The 21,086-nt window shown below is 53.5% G+C and overlaps 1 protein-coding gene across 1 annotated transcript; it reads right to left on the bottom strand.

Moving 5' to 3' along the window:
- Positions 1 to 35: 35 nt before the first annotated feature.
- On the bottom strand, positions 36 to 19,128 carry EIF3B (eukaryotic translation initiation factor 3 subunit B). The gene is made up of 19 exons (XM_055410429.2): positions 18,614 to 19,128; positions 14,783 to 14,975; positions 12,205 to 12,324; positions 11,846 to 11,903; positions 11,525 to 11,653; positions 10,971 to 11,128; positions 10,156 to 10,287; positions 10,011 to 10,077; positions 9,613 to 9,659; positions 8,320 to 8,530; positions 7,057 to 7,129; positions 6,195 to 6,317; positions 5,243 to 5,321; positions 4,426 to 4,564; positions 2,975 to 3,100; positions 2,393 to 2,470; positions 1,961 to 2,069; positions 1,244 to 1,362; positions 36 to 667 (listed from the first exon to the last, which is right to left on the bottom strand). The coding sequence occupies exons 1-18, from the start codon at positions 19,032 to 19,034 to the stop codon at positions 1,259 to 1,261; spliced, it is 2,367 nt and encodes a 788-aa protein (XP_055266404.1). The 5' UTR covers positions 19,035 to 19,128; the 3' UTR covers positions 36 to 667; positions 1,244 to 1,258.
- Between the last annotated feature and the right edge of the window lie 1,958 nt (positions 19,129 to 21,086).

Genomic DNA, 21,086 nt, shown 5'->3' with positions numbered 1-21,086 from the left:
CAAGCAGGACCAGGTGACAACTCTCAGTGTAAGTCTTCAAACTTGTGTAACTGAGGAAAAGGCTAAAGGGTTCTTTCTCATCAGGTGACTGGCAAGTGCAGGAAACAAAACAGGAAGAAACTGTGTCTGGGCTGACGCGTCACTCCTCAGAGCTCAGCTGAAAAGGAGGGGACCCCGAGGGAGGCCGACGACCCCTCTGCGCCTCTCGAGTGCAGTGCTGGACACAGCAAGCCCAAGGCGGCTGCTACTGCGGCAGACGGAGAGGCACCAAGGTCAAGGCCGCTATCTACATTCAAAGAGGAGAAAGACAGCTTTTTCATACACGTTTGCTTTATTTCCGCGTTCAGCCTGTCGAGAGAACCTGTCACAACCTGAATGGCGGGGGCGCACCGGTGCCCCGAGTGGCTCCCCTGCCGGCAGCCAGGATGCACCGACCGTGGCCGCGGGGCTGTGCAGGCGCCAACCGCGCTGCCTGAGACCCCCGAGGGGTGGCGCCGTCACGCCTCTGCTGCGGCGGACGCCAGGGGCTGAAAGGCACAGCGACGCGTGGAGATGGCGACTTCCAGGCGCGGCCCGGTCCGGAGAGACAGAAGCACAGGTAGAAATTCAGGATGTGCAGGCTTTCTGCAAGAGGATGAGCTTGGTTCCAGCACAGCACACGGTAGCACTGCAACAAGGAGACACGGTTCACTCTCCGTCCTGAGCGAGGTGTGGTGGCAAGCCGGTCGGCGGACAGGGGGCCGCCTGGATGGGGCCGCCTCCACCCCTGCGCTCCCTGCCATGGGGGCCACAGGGCCAAACAGCCCTGTGCCCCCCACAGACACACACAGACGTCAGCTCTGAGAGCAGCACCCCAGGTCTTGTCTGTCACTGAAGCCTATGTTCAAGCCACAGCTGACAGGATCTTGGCCAGCCCAAGTGGGGACTGACCAGAGTAGGTGCTGCAACTGGTGAGGCCACCGTCTGACAGGCACCCCTGTCTTCTCCCAGCAAAGCCTCCCTGGGCTCTCTTCTTGCCCACAGCCAAACCCTACTGGGTTTCAGAGGAACATCGCTCCCTAAGCCCAAGGCCCAGAGTGCGTGATGCACAGCTCCAGACACCAGGGTCTCACCAGACTCCTCACGGCTCACAGGCGAGGATGTGGCCTACGCTGGGTACAGGAAACAGCTTCACTCGCCGGCTTCTCGCTTGCACAGGAAGAAAAACTACACAGGACGCCAGGTGCCCCCCAGGCAGTCTTACCACAGTGCTCTCGGGTCACCCCTGGCCTCCGAGGGGGGTAATCTCTTCAGTGACGAAAAACTCGATGGTCTCCTCCTCCCAGTCGTCCACGTTGCTATCCAGCTCGTCCGTGTCCACACCTGAGGGGTCTGCTGGTCATGCTGTGCACTCGTGTGGCACAAACCCGTGGGAGATCCCGCCCCCCGCCCACAGGCCAGAGTGAAAACCGCAAGGTCCCCTGCAAAGACAGGTCCACGGCCTTGACCTGCAGGCAGCAGGAAACTCAGTTCTTGTCAGGAATCTTTAAAAGATTCTGTTTACGATCCTTTTAAGAGGACTTCCCTGGGGTCCAGTGGTTTGGACTCCCCATCTGACCACCAGAGCCCGGGGCAATCCCTTGTCAGAGTGCTAAGACCCCACAAGCCACAAGTTCAGTTCAGTTCAGCCACTCAGTCATGTCCGACTCTCCGCGACCCCATGAATCACAGCACGCCAGGCCTCCCTGTCCTCAGTATCCTATCATCTTGCCCTTTGATACTGTTCATGGGGTTCTCAAGGCAAGTATACTGAAGTGGTTTGCCATTCCCTTCTCCACAAGGGGCGGCCAAAAAAAAAAAAAAGGTTCTTTTAATTTAGGCAACACTTGATGTTTTCCGAAAAACCTGGGAAAAGACCCAGGAGGAGAAAAATATTTTAACTGTACGCTGTAAAAGGCGTGTCTTGGGCTAACAAGGTTACCTCCTCGCAATTCTAGCCGTGCGTTTTTCTGTTCCATGTAGAGTTCCTGAGCCATTTTCCGGTATTTCCGGAAATCTTCCATCATGGTCCGTCTTCTCTCCACTAATTCCTGTGTGCAGAATTGAGAGAACTTACAGGACGAACACTTACCTCACACCATTGTCTTCACTTTGCTCAACCAAGTGGAAATGAACACGGTCAGCGGTGCCCAGCCTGATGGACAGGACGGTGTAGGGCTCTGTTAAGAGACCGCGGGGTGGGAGCGCCGGGCGTGTCTGTTCGCCCTCAGCTTCCTCTAGTGGCCCCCCTGCCACGCCCTCCCGTGGATGGAAGCCAACCCTGGGGTCTGTCCCCCGGCCTCGTGCTGGCCTCGCTGCTGTGAGGGGACAGCATTGTCTAGGCACTTCCCTCATGCCTGGGGCCAGGGCTAACCTTTGAGGCTTTGGACTGGCTCAAACGATCCTTCTGTTCAAAGATCTTGGAGTATTTCTTCAGATCCTTTTTAATTTGCTGAAACAAAGAAACGTCCCTCAGGATCGGCACATTCAAAGCCAAGAGGCAGACACACTCCTCACGGCTGCAGCGTCAGTGCTCAGCAGAGTGCGGCCACCTGAGTGCTCAACGTGGCACCGGCCTCCACGTTTACCACCGGCAGCCTTCCTTCCCTAGGATTTACACTCATCCCTCAGAAGAGCCGTGATAAACACTGCGTGTCCCACCAGTTACGTAAATCCCACATCTTACAGTCCCACCAGGACTTTTTAGCGGCCCATCACCCTTCACCCGCCCCTCCGTTTCCACAAACTTCCTACAACGGTTCTGATGTGGCCTCAGAACCCGAAAATCTGTTTCCTCTGCTGAAACTGCCCTCTTCTTGGCTCTCACTGCTCTGAGTCTCCTCAGAGGGTGTGCTGTGAAAGCCACACCTCCATTCCCCACTCACTGTCACCCTGACAGAATCGGGAAGGAAAACCTTCTCTTCACGCCAGTCACTGCCACATCCCTGCAGCTGACCTTGATCTGATCCTGGCTCAGGAGCGTGGGGGGCCGAGGCCTCCAGAGCAGCTGGCAGAAGCGGTCCTTGCTGTTCTTCTGCAGAAGGCGGCCTTGGAAGGTCCACAGCCAGTAGGCGTTGTCCACCTGGAAGAGAGCGGAGCCTTGCTAGCTGCCCATTCCACCAGGTGACCCCAGGAGAGACCCTGAATCCTGTCAGCAGAACTGGCAAAATTCACCATGTCACTCAACAGATGTCTGAGAACCAATCATTTGCCAGTGTTGTTGGTACTGGGCGGATACCATGAGCAGGGGAGGACAGTGGCGAACAGATAGCTAAGAGTATGCACTTGGCAAGACAGTGCAGCGTGTGCAGCAGCCAGAACAGCGCCAACAGAGCACTTGTACCAGAACACAGATCGACAGCCACGCCACCACAGCTCAGCAGACGTCTCTTCTGTACCAAGACCTTCTTGATGAAGGAAGCGGTGCCTACACCCTGGTGGACTCCTGCTGCAGATCAGCACTTGGAGGGCAGTAAACAGAGTGGTCAGCATGCTCAGAGGATTTAGTGTCAGGGCGGGCCTCAGTGAGGTGACCTCTGAACAACAGGCCTGGGCGCGGTCAACATGCCGTGTCATTCAAGACACTGTTTTCAGCACCATGTGCAAAGCTCTTGCTCCTGAAACTTCATTAAACACAATCACTGTCTCGATTGGTAAATGTGTGTGAGCTGGTTCAACTGTGAACACCTCAATCAGTAAAAACAGTCATTAACTATAAAGATGATCTTCAGCAAATTTTACCAGCAGTGGGAATACTGGGCTTATGAAAAACACAGTACAGACTGTGACTTGTACAGACACAAACTTCTCAAGCTGTGACTCTCCCAAGACCCAGAGGAAGTGGGTCCTCTCTCAGGAAAGTGCCAGGGCACACACAGCGTCTGCCCTTCCAGGGAGGCCCCAAACCGAGAAGCCCCCTCCCTGGCAGACTTCACAGTGGTTCCTGCAAGCGCTGAATCCTGCATCTACCCCCATCAACACACCCTCGGATCTTTCGCCAAAGACAGAGAAGATAATCTTTTCAGTAAGTTAAAAACAGAAATGACGTGTTTTCTCACGTGCCAATTCGGTCAGCAAATCCTGACTGAAGGCTGACGGTGTGCCAGCAGTTTCAGATGCTGGGGCTGTAACTCAGGAGAAATGGCCCCTGTCCTTGTAATGGCTCAGGCCAGTAGGAAGAGAGGACAATGAATGGCTAACAATGGCTGAGGCGCGTTCGTGTTGTTGAGTGGGGGCCCATGAGAACATGGGGCGGGAGAAGAGGACATGGACCCGGCTAGGGGAGCCTCTGTGGACCAGCTGGGGAGCCCTGAACGGCAGGACGCTTCACCACCCCCAGAGCGACAGTCCTGGGTTGAGTGCAAGGGCCCTGAGGCAGGGCAAGCAGGGCCCTTGGGGTCCCCGTACCTTGTGGCTCCACCAGGACACGGAGGTGACAACGTAGCGCCCAGTGGGGTCCCACTCCACATCGGAGGCCATGTAGTGCTCTGCGATGTTCATGACTGTGCAGTCGGAAGTGTCGACAAATGCCAAGGCGCCGTTCATACTGGGGGGACAGCACGGCTGGAGTCACCGAGAGCCACATCCATGCCTGCCCTCAGCTCAGGGTGAGCAGGCTTGGACTCGGGAGCCCAGTGTCCCGCCTGATCGTGGACATGGAAATGATCACAGTGACACAGACAACGCACGGGGCACACAAGCACCACAGTGGCTGCTGTGATTGCTCCCAGAGGAAAGGCTGGCAGAGGCCAAGCCACCAAACCACAGCGAGAGGCAGCCACAGTGAGGCGGGGAGTCCCGCCAGTCCAGAGGAGGCACCGCACACTCGTCACAGGCTCTGCACGGCCTGCCGGGCAACGAGGTGGGGAGCAAGGGGGTGACCGTCCAGGGGCTCGTGGGCACACCCAGCAGAGGGCAAGACGGGCTCTCAGCCCGACCAAACACCCTTCCCACACAGACATGTGGCGTTTACATCGGGGAACTGGATCACCAGGAGGAGGTCCTGTGTCCTGCAGTCCCCGGTGGAAGCGTCTGCAGGGGGCCTGGTCTTGGCCACGTCTGGGCGGCAGGATGGAGACACCATATGATCCACTCAGGTCGGGATGCCCTTGGGAGCACCTGTCCCCGTGCTCGCAGGGAGGCAGCAGAGCAACCTTTGGGGCTGGAGCCCAGGCCATGGTCTCCCCCAGCCCGCAGCCCCGCACAGGGCATCAGCAGAACCTACCTCCGCAGGCCAGCCAGAACGACGAACTGTCCTTGGGGGCTCCAGAAGATGGTGTTGGCCTGTTGCTTGTCGAACATCTCTGAAAGGAGAGGGTCAGAGGTCAGCATGCAGCCGAGACAGGGACACCCCACGGGTGTGCATACCAGACTCTGGGAGGTGCCGCACCTCTGTAGTTAAGGGGGAGCCTGGAGGGGTTCTGAAACTGCAATGCTCCTTTAAATAACGTAACACTGCACTTGACAGTTTAATCAGACAAAACACCCCACTCAGTGTTACCATGGGGACTCAACGCCAGGGTAAGGAGTCCAGTTTCCATCAGATTCTCAAAGAGATACAAGACCCCAAAGCCTAGAAGTCCATTCTGGTGACTCCCTTTTTAACTGAAAGGTGCTAATTCCACCATCTATCCGAATGCTGCCCGCTCCCGTCCTGAGGGGGTGGAGCCTGGTCCTCACCTCTGTACTCAGGAGGGAGGAGAGGGTGGGGAGGGGACAGCACCAGCCCGACAGGGAGGGGCAGGACTCTCAGACCCAGACTGGGAAAGGATCTTGAGCATCCCCAGCACTGCGGTCATCTGCAGGCTGACCCTGCAAGGGGAGGCAGGGTTGTGGGGTGCCTGGAGAGCAGAGGCACTTGTACACTTGTTGTATCATAACCTACTTTGCAACAGAGGCCATAAAGTCTTCAGTTGTCCAAATTTCCTTTCATAACAAAGAAAACTAATAATACGCTCAGTTTTGTGACAGCCAGTTGACATCACAAAACGCTGCTACCACAAACACCGCTGCTCAGGAGGGCACAGAAGGCCCGTCCTCTGCAGCAAACTCCCTCGGCACCGCCACCGCCACCTGCCCACGGACCCTCTGTCCAGCCAAGCACTCTCCCAGGAGAAATAGCCAAGCTCTGCCCCGAGATCCCGCTCAGCTGCCGTGAGGCACAAGCAGCCACTTACTGATAAGCTCAATCTTCCCGTTGTTCTTCACGTGGTAGAAGGAAACAGAGATCCGAGGCGCCTCCCCGTGCAGCACAGCAAATTTACTTCCATTTGGTTCCCAGGCGAAGGCGATGATGGTTTCTAGGGCCAGGAAAAAAGGGTGAGCTCCTTGGTCTCAGAACATCATTTTCCATTAAGGCTGTTCAACCAGAGATGCCCCAGATTCTTAGGTTCATTAAAAGGCCCACAAGCAGCATAGACACACAGACAGCACGCTGAACCCTGAGGAGCCGCCACGGCCGGCAGGCACGCCCTTCACCCCAGTCTCCTGCCACGGAGGGGGCGGCCTGCGGGTAAGTCCCCTCACTCTCCTCATGCCACTGGACACAGGGGCCACGCCCCTATCAGACAGCACCTTCCCTTCCCTTCCTCCTCTCCCCAGCAAAACAAGACACACACGATACATGTTCCACCTAAAGGCAGAAACAGTGTCTCAAGTTTTCAGGAGTCCAGAAAACCAAAACACCACTACCTAACTGAGAACTTTCATATGTAAGAGGACAAGCCCTGAGCTGCCTTGCTGGGTGTGTGATGAAAACCTGCTCTTCACACTCTCTGCTGAGCGTGAAACCCGGCTGGAACCTGCGTCCCTCTCTACGGAAGCAGTTCAGGTGTGAGTGAAAAGACAGGCATCGTCGCTTCGCCTGGCAACTGGAAAGGGGAGGACGAAGCAGCCGTGAGCCGACGCACGCCTGGCACCGTGTAGACAGACGCCTGACCTCGGCCAGCCTGCCCGGGCCGTGAGCTCGCAGGAAAGTGCTACGAGTAGGTGTCTCGGCTCAGCGGCCACTCAACCACAGGACAGGACAGTGGCACTTGCCTTTCATCTCGACCACATCAACAGGCACCTGTTTTTCTCTCATTCGGAAAATTTCAAAATTCGTGACAACACCCTGTTTAAAAGAAAAGAGAAGGGGTGACGTTCTGAAAACTGAAAGCATAAGGAGACTTAAAGGACAACTTTAATGAACGATTAAACGTGTACACCTGGTAGAGACATGAAAACTGGCAGTGACTGAGGTGGTGAAACAAGAGCTCTCAAACGCTGACAAAGGCAGAGACGGGTACAATGTCTGGAGAAGAAACGGACCCCTCGGCCCCAACCCAGACCCTACTTCAAGACCCGCCCTAAGGTCACCTCCAGCAGACAGGCCCAAGGATCTGCACTGTGGCTTCTCTGCAAACCTTCTGTAGTGCCCCAAAGGCCCACCAACAGGGACTGATCCAACCATTATTTCAAAACAGTGGAACGTCTATGTTCATGTAAAAAGCTACATTATCTGTAATAGCCAAACGATGGAAACAACAGGCAAATATGATGCAACGCAGTAAACACCACTCAGTCATGAAACACGAAGAGGGACAAGCTCTGGGCACCGCCTGGACGAGCCTGCACCCCACGCTCAGCGAGGGAGCCAGATACAGAAGGCCACAGAGCACGACTCTGTTCACGAGAAGTGTTCAGAACAGGGACGCCCAGACAGGAAGCGGGAAAGCAGGTGACAGGGTGTCAAGAACGGGGTGATGGCTGGTGCGGGAGGAGTCTCTTTTGGGGGAGATGGAAATGTTCTGGAGCTAAGACAGTGGTGACTGCTGCACGGCTACGTGACCGCACACCTCAGAAACTTGTTGCGAAAGAAGTAAATATTTCCATTAGAAGGAAAAAACCCAGGAGTCTGTGTATAAACAAATGTTAAATGATGCAAACAAACAAAAAGTCTGGATGCAGAACCGTGTCAAGCATGCTACTCTGTTTCAAAAGAAAAACCTGAAGACAACAATGTATTAACACCTACAGAAAAGCAAGCTGGGTGTCTGGAGATTTCCCTGTGTTCTCTTCTGAGCTCTGACTTATGTCAACTAAGCGATGCTTCACCCACTCAGTTTATAGGAAAGAATGACACTCCTCTGCTGGAATATGATAACAGTTCTAGCCAAGACACGATAGCTAACTTTTGGTGCCAGGTGGGCCTGAAAAATGTCTTAAGTTTGAACCAAAAAAATCCATGAACACCCCCCCACCACCACCGCCACCAAAACTGAGCTGTAGAAAGAATGGCCCCGCCCACTGGTGTCCACTTACCTGGGTGCCTTTTGGAGTCCTGTCTACTTTAACACACAAATAATCTCCATTTTTCTGCCAATGCAGCTTGCAATCCACAACGTTAAATAGGTTCCTAACTCTGATCTCTTGTCTGGTAGGAAGTTGCATCAGGGTTACCCTGGCTGGAATATCTTTATCTTCAGGCACCCAAAAGGCTATTATGTTACCACCGGGGGACCAAGAAAAATCTCTGCAGAAGGAAAAAAATAACATGTTTTCCAGGACTGGTTGAGCCATGATGAGGAAGGCACAGGGAATGACAGAGCTGACCCGCTGTGCAGAGCAAGGCACTGGCACACTCACCTCCCAGGACAGCAGCGGCAACGAGAATACCGAGTGCCCACCCCCAGAGGCCTACTCTGGGCTTCCTGGGCAGCCCGTCCTGTGCCCAGGACAACCGAGGGCTTTGCCACACTCACTGTGCCAGTGGGGAGCGAGGTGCTGATACCACCACCCACTGGCCTGGGGGTCACAGGACTCCAGTCCCAGGCTCTGAAACCGCACTGACAGTCTTAACCACAAGGCAAGTAGAATAAACTTTAGGTTGATGAACCAACTATGAGCTTTCTGAACGTTCATTAAGAGGCCAAAGGGAGAAAACCCCAGATTAAAAAATGTAAGAGAAGGAAGAAGTAGAAGCAATTCTCTTCACTGCAAAACTTAAGAAGTTCCGTTAACAAACAATCCACGAGCTCCTGTCCACGCAGAGCATCTTCACTTTTGCTTTTACTGAGAATTAACGCCCAGTTTTCATTATAGGCCATAATTTTGCCCAATATGTGAATATAACAGAACTGTAAGAAACGTGCACACCCCCCGCACTGCTGGTATTTCTCACCGCCCCCTGAGATTTCAAGCAGATAAAGACGTGCCTACTCTTTGACAGACCAAACCAGCCACAGCTCAGAGGCCAAGCAAACCCATGGCACAGACCATCAGACTGACATGGAAACCCCTGACAAAGAAGGGACTCCTCTTCCTCAAAGACTGTGCCCCCAAGTCTTGGGTCCCCAGGCGGGAACATGAAAGGAAGCAGCCCTTGAGATGTCCCCATGAGCAGGAGGGGGGAATGCTGATGTGGCCGCCAACGAGCAGTCCGCGGTGGCAGGCACGAGCCCGCGGTGACACCCCTGTGCCCGGTGACTGGCACGAGCCCGCAGTGACACCCTGTGCCCCCATGACCGGCACCAGCATTTTCTCCAAGGAGCCAAGTGCTAAAGAAGGGCGTCAACCCCCACTCCCACCCCACCCCATGCTCAGAGAGTCACTTACTTTATGCCAGAGATCTTCAAGCTCTTCTTGTCCAAGAGACCCATAGACTGAAAAAAACGAGGTCATAACGGCGTCAAATCCGACCACTGTCTCAACAGCACATAGTTCTTTACAGCATGAGCTTGCTGAGAGCGCAGTGTTGGCATAGGGCAACAGACCAACTGGGAAACAATCACCCATGGCAGTTAAGACACCCTCCCAGGGCCCGTCCCAACCACTCCCACCCCCAGCTCCCTGTGGCAGCAGGAGGCCCGACCCAGGGCCCAAGAGCCTGAAAGGCACAGAAGCCGGAGACCACCCTCCTTCCTCTCGGCCACCCCACAGACTAAGCAAAGCTCTGCGCCTGCAACAGCGCCTGCCAGGGCAGCTCAGGTCAGGCGATCCAATCAGCCACTTACAGGAGTTTCATAGATACTGAGAGTATCGAGTGTCATTCTGGCAAAAAATTTACCATCGTGGCTCCACCTGAGGAGAAACAAAGAAGTGCCAAGCTGGTGGATGGAGAGGGGCACCGAGGCCACCGAGGCTACCGGGCCCACTTACTTAAAGATAGGCCAGTGGGCCGAGCTCTCGCAGTGGAAACCTCTCTTCTTCTGCCCAGTGAGGATGTCCCAGATGATGATGGCTTGAGGGTCATCCTGAGTGTCCATCAGGGGGCTGAAGGTCACCAGGTACCTGCAGCAGAGGGCGCAGCGTCACGCCTGCACCCCCGCCTCCTATCCTGTGAGGGCGCGGCAAGGAGCAGTGCGGTGGGCGTGACGGGCTTCTGCTCCCAAATGTGACTCCAGGCTCAAGCAGCCAGCACCATCTCCAGCCCTCCAGGCTCAAAACATCATCCCGTCCAGAGAGCCACTCCAAATACAGAGCAGAACCACTGTGGCACACACCACTCAGTCCTGCCTGGCACCACGGCGTGCTCCAAGGATCACCTTAAAACGTTTCTCTGATAAAATCAGGACAAGAAAAGAGGCAGGGGGTTCCCAACAAAAGTCCACTGTGAGTGCCAGCAGGAGTGGTGCGGCGTGCTCACGCTTTCTTTTCCTTGGACTGACAGGGAAAGAGCACGGGTGGGCACGAGCAGCACCCAAGGGCGCTGGTCTGGGCTCCGCAGTACACGCCAACTGCAGCGGGTGGTCAAGGCCCTCGTTAGATGACGGGGTTTGCGCACATGTGTGGAGAGAGGAGGCGACAAAGCAAATGCAAGAAAACAGAACCGGTCACGGCCAAGAGCACACAGGGATCCTCTCTGCTCTCTATGACAATTCTACTTTAAAGTGGGAATTACTGCAAAATAAAGCTTTAGAAAATCATCTACAGAGGGCTGGCAGTACTCCGTTTGCCATTTTATAACAGCTTACCTTTCACAAGGTGAGAAATCGATAAGCTGAACCCCTTGGTGGCTGAATCTCTGAATCTGTTTGAATTTCTCTCCCCCCCACAGAGCAATGCCTCGCTGGTGAAAGGTGGCCAGGTAGGTGCCCTTAGGAGACCAGCGCACGTATGTCTCTGTCCATCGCTGTGGAAAAAGCCAGTGCCAACGTCAATACAACAAAAAAGCCAAACACAAAGACTCCAAAGTCTATGACGAGTTTAGTTTCCAAACTTTTAACTAGAAATACAAGAAGCCTATTCACTTCTTAGGACTTGTTTCAAAGCTGGAAGAATAAAAGCTGCTGTCAAAAGAGGTAACCTCAAAGCACATGACACTTCACCTGCTCTTGTACCAAGCTCTTTGTTTTCTGGTCATGCCGTGTGGCTTGTGGGATCTCAGTTCCCTAATCAGAGATCAAACCCAGGCCCATGGCAGTGAAAGTGCAGAGTCCTAACCACTGGACGGCCAGGGAACTCCCACCACACCCTTCTCTGTTCAGGAAACCTGGTGACGAGTCCCTGCTCGGCAGCAAATACCCACCGCTCTCTCCTCGATGGAGACGGGGTCCTTCACGTCATTCCAGAATATGGAAGTCCGGTCCCCGCTCTCGAAGATCACGCTGTATTGATCTCTGCACTCTGCCTCTTCAAGCCAGTAGCGCAGGTTTCCCTAAAGGAGCCAAGCACAAGGGATGGAATATATTTCCTTAATTTTAGCCAGAGAAAACTTATATGCATAAGTGTCGCACTTAGCAATATGACGAAATCACTCAGCATCATCAATTCCTAAGGAAGTCACCACTTCAAGCCAAGAGGCTGGCTACCATTTCTTCTAGTTACATACAGATCTTATGCAACATACCAGGTCTTTGAAAGGTTGCTTCTCTGGAATATCCCATTCATCACTGATGGTCATGTACCTGGAAGATCAGTGACACACCAGATGACCACAAGGGTGAGTGGTCCCCGGCCAGGCAGTACTGCACCCCTCCCGCAAAGGGAAAGGAGAGGCTTTGCTTGGTCATTATTGGTGAGGGGGTTCTGGTGGGGAGGGAGAGGGGAGCAGCTGGCTGGGGATGTGAAACAGCTCTGCACTGCCTGACGGGAGAATGCAGCCTCCTGAAAGGCCACTAAGTACCCCCTGGTCCCCTGGGGCAGAAAGGCCTGGCCATGCATGCTCAGAAAGATGTCCAGGTTCTCCTGGGCTGAGTCAGAACTTACTTGTCAAAATCAGTGAAGAGGTTGACTCTGAACGTGTGCTGCTTGTCGAGCTTGTAGCCATCAGCATTTTTCACAGCATCCAACGCGTGGGCAGGGGATGCGTATTCCAGGAAAATATACCTGAATAGAAAGTGAAAGTGAAGACACTCAGTCGTGTCTGACTCTGCGCTCTCATGGCCATGGGATTCTCCAGGCAGGAATACTGGAACGGGTTGCCATTTCCTTCTCCAGAGAATCTTCCCGACACAGGGATGGAACGCAGGTCTCCCGCACTGCAGGCAGACTCTTTACTGTCTGAGCCATCAAGGGAGAGGGCAATTCATAAGCGTGCAGACCCAAAGAACAGGCAGGTCATGCTCCACACACCCAGGCTCCCGCAGGGCTTGTACGCGCCACAAGCATCCATGACCCGTTTGCCTGCCACGTCCCGGAAGCAGACAGGTCCCTAGCAGAGCAGCTTCAAACATGAACAGAATTCCAACACAAGATCCAGTGCCTCTAAAATGAACCAAAATGCTCACTACCCTGACTATGGTAACCGTTTTAAGGATGTACATGTTCATCAACACTTAAGAAATTGTATACTTTAAAACTCTCTGACTTGACTGCGTGTCAAGTATCTTTCAACAAAGCTGTTCATAAAAAACAAAAATAGTCTGAAACTGTGTGTTACAGGCAAAATCACAAAGGCTCTCAGAGAATGTTTAACAAAAATCACACATGCGACTGCTCCAAAAAAGGTTATCCTCCCACCTTTCTGAAGCAGAAAATGTAAGAAACATTACCTGTGTGTGATCAGTTTTTCAAGAAATTAAAACTACTCTAGGGCTGGAAGAAGCATAAACTGGAATCAAGATTGCCAGGAGAAATATCAATAACCTCAGATATGCAGATGACACCACCTTTATGGCAGAAAGTGAAGAGGAACTAAAAAGCCTCTTGAGGAAAGTGAAAGAGGAGAGTGAAAAGGTTGGCTTGAAGCTCAACATTCAGAAAACAAAAGATCATGGCATCTGGTCCCATCACTTCATGGGAAATAGATGGGGAAACAGTGTCAGACTTTATTTTTTTGGGCTCCAAAATCACTGCAGATGCTGATTGCAGCCATGAAATTAAAAGACGCTTACTCCTTGGAAGGAAAGTTATGACCAGCCTAGATAGCATATTAAAAAGCAGAGACATTACTTTGCCAACAAAGGTCCGTCTAGTCAAGGCTACGGTTTTTCCAGTGGTCATGTATGGATGTGAGAGTTGGACTGTGAAGAAAGCTGAGCACCGAAGAATTAATGCTTTTGAACTGTGGTGTTGGAGAAGACTCTTGAGAGTCCCTTGGACTGCAAGGAGATCCAACCAGTCCATTCTAAAGGAGATCAGTCCTGGGTGTTCATTGGAAGGACTGAGGGAGGCTAAAGCTGAAACTGCAATACTTTGGCCACCTCATGCGACGAGTTGACTCACTGGAAAAGACTGATGCTGGGAGGGATTGGGGGCGGGAGGAGAAGGGGACGACAGAGAATGAGATGGCTGTATGGCATCACCGACTCGATGGACATGAGTTTGAGTGAACTCCGGGAGTTGGTGATGGACAGGGAGGCCTGGCGTGCTGAGATTCATGGGGTCGCAAAGAGTTGGACATGACTGAGCGACTGAACTGAACTGAGGCAGTTTCTAAAATCTGAAATTAAAAAATGAAGTTTTACTACTTTCTCATTCCTGTACCATAAAAGATGATTTTGCCCATACTCAGAGTCTGATGTTTTTATGAAATTTTAATGGAGAAAGTCTGACAAGTGTGTGGAGCAACCAACAGAACTTTGATTACTGCTGGCTGAGTACAAGCTGGGAACGACCACTAGATATCACTGGGGATTGCGCCGCAGACGGGCCCTCTGTGCAGGCGCACACTCTCTTCTGTACCCGGAAGAGGACAGGCACAGGACTGTCCCAACTGCTGCTCAAAATAGTCAACCGACAGGAAAACAGACAAACTGTCCCATGACAGAGCACCACAGCATTTACAAGGAAGCAATCAGAATTACATTTACCAACACAGAAAACCTAATATTGAATTTAAAAAGCAGACTGCAGGACACATACCTCATGCTACCGTTTTTTAGACCCGATAATTTAGGCAACAGCACAAAAAAGTTACTAACTGAACAGTGACACAACGCTTTCCTCTACAGACTCTAAGAAATACCCCATTTCAGATGTTAAAATGTGGGAGAAAAGCGTATTTTAGAATCAAAATACCATGTCAAATTTTCCTGAAGCCCTGCCAACCCCCAGATTTGCCTAGGATCTACTTCGGATCAATCACTGTTCAAGGACAGAAGAGATGGAGCTCTGATGTCCCAGCAGCTCAGCAGCCAACTCACAAAACCCAACTCAGAACCAGACGCCCAGGTCCTTCTCCCCCCCACACTGATGGCCCCTGCCAGCTGAGGGCCGCCGAAGCACACGAGGCTGGTCAGCCGCCGCAACCCCCATCCACTGGGGCCCAGAGCGCACCACTGCCTTCAGGGCGCCCGCCGCCAAGGACATAAGCCGCCTGCCCGCGCTGGAGGACATCGCTCACCCTTTTGTCCTTCCGTCCTCCTCCGGATAGAAATCGTTCGTGATTTTCCCGAACTTGGAGAAGATCTTGTGGATGACGTTCTTGAGTTTCTCCAGGCGGTCGGGCCCCACCTGGGGCACGTTGTCGACCACGATCACCGAGTCGATCCCATCTGCTTCCTGTGGCCGGTCTTTGAGCACGTCCCCCAGTAACTCTGCAGGAAGGGAGGAGTGCCGAGTGACTCTCTGACCAAGTGAACGCACCAGGTCAGCACTCTGAACACATTTCCAAAAAGTAAAAAAAAAATGAATAACTAATCTGAATGCTTTTGCTCTGAACGTTAAAATATCACAGCCCTGGCTTGACTAAAAATTTAAACTTGAAATAATTGGGAGGACTATAACTCTTTACAGGCCCCCTAACAGTCAAGCTATGTCAATAATACGCAACATTAAATGAATTTTTTGAAAAATTTAAAAAACTTTCCCTTCTATCCTCAAATGAATTTTTTAAAAGGAGCCTTTAACAGTGAAGAAGCAAAGAGGATGGACTTTTACCAGGAAAAAACAAAAAGTGTGCTGAGGAACGCTTGTGGTAAGCCTTCTCCGACCCACCTCTGTCACAAACTCATCACCAAGGTTCTTTACGTAAAGCAGCCTTGTTTGCAGACAGCATGGGATGGTGACTGGCACTTAAACCAGGCGACTAGAGACTACAGAAACTCATGAAAGTGCCCAAGTGATGCGTCCTATAGGTCGCGGTGTCTCCAGTTGGACAAAATACCTGGCAGTATTGTAACTGGGAGACACCAGCCATTTAGACATTAGACTGTAAACTAATGCTTAGAACAGGGCTTGGAACATAGCAAGAAACGTCAACTAGTATTTTCAAAACTTCATGCAAAAGCTCAAAATGCATTCTGTTCATGTCACAGAACAGAAATTAAAATCACAGAACCCAAATCTTAAGTGCTCTCAGTAACACAGATCTTCCCTGACTTATGATGGGGTTGCTGCTGCTGCTGCTAAGTCACTTCAGTCGTATCCGACTCTGTGTGACCCCATAGACGGAAGCCCACCAGGCTCCCCCATCCCTGGGATTCTCCAGGCAAGAACACTGGAGTGGGTTGCCATTTCCTTCTCCAATGTGTGAAAGTGAAAAGTGAAAGCGAAGTCGCTCAGTCGTGTCCGACCCTAAGGGACCCCACAGACTGCAGCCTACCAGGCTCCTCCATCCATGGGATTTTCCAGGCAAGAGTAAACCCATTTCTGAACCATTGTAATTCAAACCATCACAATTTCAGGACTGTCTGTACAGGCAAAATGAATGTCCAAGGTAATTTTTAAACAACAGCTGAAGAACAAAGGCTTATTATCTGTGTATCTATGTGTTCTAGAACCTAATTATGACTAGTTTTTTAAGTATTTCAACATATTAGGACACATGTCGGAAAATATTCTTTGTTGTATTTTATTTCAAAAGTTGAGGTGAATTTTCTCCACTTTAGTGCTTGAACTTTACAATTAAAGAAAGTCTTTAAAAAAGGAAAAAGAGTAATTTCCGGAGGCAAGTCCTATTATAAACTACCTCTAATGAATTTCAGCACCTTTACGAATGATATTGGAAATGTTATCTTAGATAAAAGAACTTCCATTTAAATTTCAATGAAGCTAAAATCATCACCAAACAAAGAGGAAAGAGAAAGAGGCAGACTAGGGCATCTTCCCTACAGAGACTGGAGTCAGATGCTTGGGCTACTTTCAAAGCTGACTTACCAAACTATTACATCGCCTGTTAAGCCTGATCTGAGTTTACAAGGTTTACAACAAGAAGCTCAGCTTTTATACAAGCTGTGGACTCCGTCCCACAATCTTGAAGTGTCTAGCTTTACAAGAACCCGCCCATACACAGTAAGGGAATGAGCATAGTAGCTACACGAATACATTTCCCTCTCATCACGGCCCACGCAGCTGGTTACTCTTGGCTCAGGGATTTCCAATCTGATTCCAGGAGAAATAGAAAACATGCAAGTCTCAAGACTTAAGTAGCAAAGACATTTGGTCGAAACATATTACCACACATCTGCTTGGTTGAGCACCCAGGACTAAGAATGTTGTGATTAAGATGCAACTGTGTGACAGAGCTCATCTGTCTCGGGGAGGAAGGGGGCAGACAAAGGCACTGGAGCTATGGAATGCACGAGAGGGCTCATCATGAGACTCAGTCCATTTTCACAAGAACCGGTACCTTGAGAATCACTCTCTGACCCTACAGGACAGTCCTCATGAGACAGAAAACACATGAGCTACTGGCCTCAAGAAGACCGACAGCTGCTCGGTTTTAGTTCCTTAGGACCAGGAGCCTCACAGTCCCTCTGAAGAAGTATCAGGGTCACAAGGGCTTCCAGAGGCCCTCCCAGCAGTCACCTGGCCTGGCTGGCCTGTGTGCTCACGTCAGCATCCTCTGTTACACCAGAAAGTCACATACCAGAAATCCTGGTGAATCAAGTGTGTTCAAATAATAGTTTAAAAAAAGTGAATACTGAAGAACTCAAAATGAACTTTAAAACCACAACTTAGATTTTAAAACATAAGCAAAACTGGTTCAGTAAGAAAGAACAGTGGTCTAAGTTGGGGGGATGGGGAGTGGGCTACCAAGCAACACTGCCTCTGTGGATTCTCAGCAACCGGCTCCCCAGGAAACAGTCTCCTAGAGGTGAACGGGGGAGGAGCTCTGACTGGGTTAAGTGGCTCCCAAGTCCTCATGCGCAGCAAAGTGCAGCCTTTCCTTTTCACGTCTTTTGTCTCATGAAACAAAGTATAAGACAATACTGACAATAATGTTTAAAATTATGTTTCAAATAAGTCATTATGTGGCACATCCCAAGCTTATACAGTGCTGTACAACAGTTACCTCTCAATAAAACTGGAAGGAAAAAAAAAAGCATTTGATAAAGAATTTTAAAATAAACTATGTTTCAAAGTAAAACAACTCTATATTCTTAAACTTTCTCACGTGAAATTCTTTATGATTCTGACTCAATCTCAGTGATCACACTCCCCCACCAATCTTTCTATCTCTACGTGGTAACATCTTATTTTTCTAGTGTTTCATCAGCTATTTCAATGGTGTTTTACTCATTATTCCCACTTTAATAACGTGGTCAATATGCAGAGGAATCCATTGATGTGCTCCCAGCCTGAAGAGTTACAACGGCTTAAAAACAACGCAAAAACAAAAACAAATGAGATCAGGCATCATTAGGACACAGGCTCTGCCAGGCAAAAAGCAGAAAAAAGGCCTGCTAATTGAAACCAAGGCACAGCCAAAGTTATGATATACTACAATTCAAGAATGCCGTGACAAACAGAAGGACGGGTGGCATGCCTATAGATTCAGGGAAAGCGATGCGAACAGGAGTCTGGCAAGTCTGCCTGGGACTGTCCCACTGAGGACCTCTCTGAGGACGGACGCTCCTGTGGGGCAACCGGGGCAAAAGAACCCAGGCTGCCCACTCCCGAGACAGCGTCCGTCCTGCCCTGCGGACACGGCACCGAGTCAGTGCCAGGCCTCTGACGGGCAGGTCAGGCGGGCCACTGGGGGCACCCAGACCTCGGGGGAAGGGCTGTCACCCGGGGCCGGGCAGCAGCGGAGCCTCCCGCCCGGCCGGGCCCTGGTGACCACGCCGCCGCACGCTCGGCCACGGCCCCGCGGCCCCGCCGCCCTCACACTCGCGGCGGCAGGGCCAGCGCCTGGCTCGCCGAGGTGTCTCCCCCGCTCCCCTCCTCTCGGAGAAGAGACGCGAGCCAGGCGCTCACGGCGCCTTCCCCGGGCGCGGGCCCGCCGCCTCACCTTCCTCGCTCACGTCGTCCACGAAGTCCTCGGGGTCGCTGAAGGAGGGCTCGTCCGCGCCGCCCGCCTCCGCCGCGCCGTCCGGCTCCCCGCCCGGGCCCTCGGACCCGGCCGCGGCCGCCGCGAGCTGCGCCTGCTCCGCCGGGGCCTCGCCGGCGCGCGGGGCGGGGGGCTCCTCGGGCGGCGGCGGGGAGGCGCCGGGGGCCGCGTCCGCCTCCTCCTCCGCGGCGGCCGCGGGCTCGGCCGGCCCCTCAGGCCCCGGCCCGGCCTCCGCGTCCGCGTCCTCGCCGCCCGCCGCCGCCTGCGCGCCGGGCCGCGCCGCCTCCGCCCTCGGCGACGGCTCGGCGGCCGGCTGCCCCGGCCCGGGCTCGGCGCGCTGCTCGGCCGCCTCGGGCGCCGCCACGTTCTCCGCGTCCTGCATGGCCCTGCGCTGCCGCCTCGCCCGGTCCCGCCGCGCTTCCGACTCTCCCAGGCCGCCCCGCGCGCCTACCGCCCGGCCATGTGCGCGCGGCGGCGCCGCCCACGGGCCCGGGGGAGCGCCCGCGCCCCGACGCCGCCCCGCGCGCCCGGACGGGCCCACGGGCCGGGGCTGTGCGCGCCGCGGGCTGCGGCGGCGCCCCCGCCACAGGCGCCGGCCGCAGGCCGAGCGGCGCCCGCGTCTCGGTCAGTCTGCGGGCGGCCCGAGAGCCGGGCTCCCCCCCAGGCGGCGGGTGGTTCCGTCCAGCATGGCCGCGCCGCGCCCCTCCCGGCAGGCCGTGCGGCGGGGCGAGACCACGGCCGCGCCGCGGGGAGGCGCCCGGCGTCGGCTGACGCGCTGACGCACGCTGCTGCGGCTGGGATACCCTGGCCTCTCACCGAGCAGTCCGACGTACGTTACCAAGTTCCGCCTCTACACGCCGGCGTTTAGCCTCGTCCACTGACTGGGCGAAGGATGGGCGATTCCAAAATACAGACGGAATACCCGGCGAGCCAGAGAAGGCCCAGGCTGCTACGGGGACGACCGCCTGGCGCAGCACAGAAATGAATGAGCGCTGCTCTGACCCCTCACACCCACGTCCGCCGCGGCGGCTGTCATTCCGCCTTTCCCCATCTGGTGGTCACCATGGTTCGACCCGCGCGGGCCTCCGCCCCCTGACGCGCGCGCGCGCGGCCGCGGGGCGGGGCGGGGCCAGGCGCGAGAGGGGCGGGGCCAGTCATTGGAGGCGGGGCCCTGTGGGGCGGGGCCTGCGTGGCCAGGCGCAGGCGCGCGGAGGCTCTGGCAGGTATACGGTGTTTGCACCTCAGTCTTGGGTTTTGCGGAGCACGCGGGCCACCGCTCAGTGTAAATGTTTTAGTTCTAAAAAAGAAGGCGGTGCTGCGGCGGCAGGCGGGACGGGAGCCTAGGGCAGTTTGGGAAGACGGGTAGGGTGCCGGCTGCCGACAGTGTGGACGCGCTTCGTGCCTCTCAACTCTGCTCTGAAACATGGATAACACTGTAAACGGAGCAGTGGCAAGACACTCCAGTACTCTTGCTTAGAAAATCCCATGGATGGAGGAGCCTGGTGGGCTGCAGTCGTGGGGTCGCAATGGGTCGGACACAACTGAGCGACTTCACTTTCACTTTTCACTTTCACACACTGGAGAAGGAAATGGCAACCCACTCCAGTGTTCTTGCCTGGAGAGTCCCAGGGACGGGGGAGCCTGGTGGGCTTCCGTCTATGGGGTCACACAGAGTCGGACACGACTGAAGTGACTTAGCAGCAGCAGCAGCAGCAGGGTGTATTTTACCTCAGCTGACAGAAAAAGAGAAAAGAACCAGGGTTCTCAGGTTGCCTACCTGTGAGTTCGAAAGCTCCCTGTCTTTCAGCTTTTGTAGCTGTGGCCAGGCCCCACGGCCTCTCGGCCTCAGTCTCCTCACCTGTGAAATGAGGTGCGTGGCCCAGGGACGAGCTTCAAAAGGGAAAGTAACTTTTCCTGGCCGTCAGAGTTACCCTCCTATTTTCTGGTTTCTTACACAGTTTTCACAGGTTGCTGGGCTCTGCCAGCGCTTTTCTTCTAGAAGGTTCTGTTGGTGCAAAGCAATGAATAATAAGTGAATGTGTGTGTGCTCAGTCGTGTCCAACTCTTTGTGACCCCAGGGACTGTAGCCCACCAGGCTCCTCGCTCCGTGCGATTTTTCGGGCCAGAATACTGGAATGGGTGGCCATTTCCTCCTCCAGGGGATCTACCCGACCCAGAGGTGGAACCCTCCTCTCTTGCATCTCCAGCATTGGCAGGCGGATTCTTTACCACTGAGCCACCTGGGAAGCCCCTTAATAAGTGGATATTCACAGAAAGCTTGAAAACACCTGACCTTAGCTGGGCAGCTACTTGTTTCTTAGGGAAGACTTCTCCAGTGTGCAGGTATTGTAAATAGTAGCCACTCAGTACTGTTTCCCAGGGGAGGGACTCCTATCTTATTCTGCAGGTAAAATTATGTATGTGCTCATGATGC

Source organism: Moschus berezovskii, chromosome 27, assembly GCF_049115385.1.
Source record: "Moschus berezovskii isolate FMDL1 chromosome 27, NW_MosBer_1.0, whole genome shotgun sequence".
NCBI lineage: Eukaryota > Metazoa > Chordata > Mammalia > Artiodactyla > Moschidae > Moschus > Moschus berezovskii.
The sequence above is the reverse complement of the archived record's forward strand: the minus strand, read 5'-3'. Positions and strand labels throughout refer to the sequence as shown.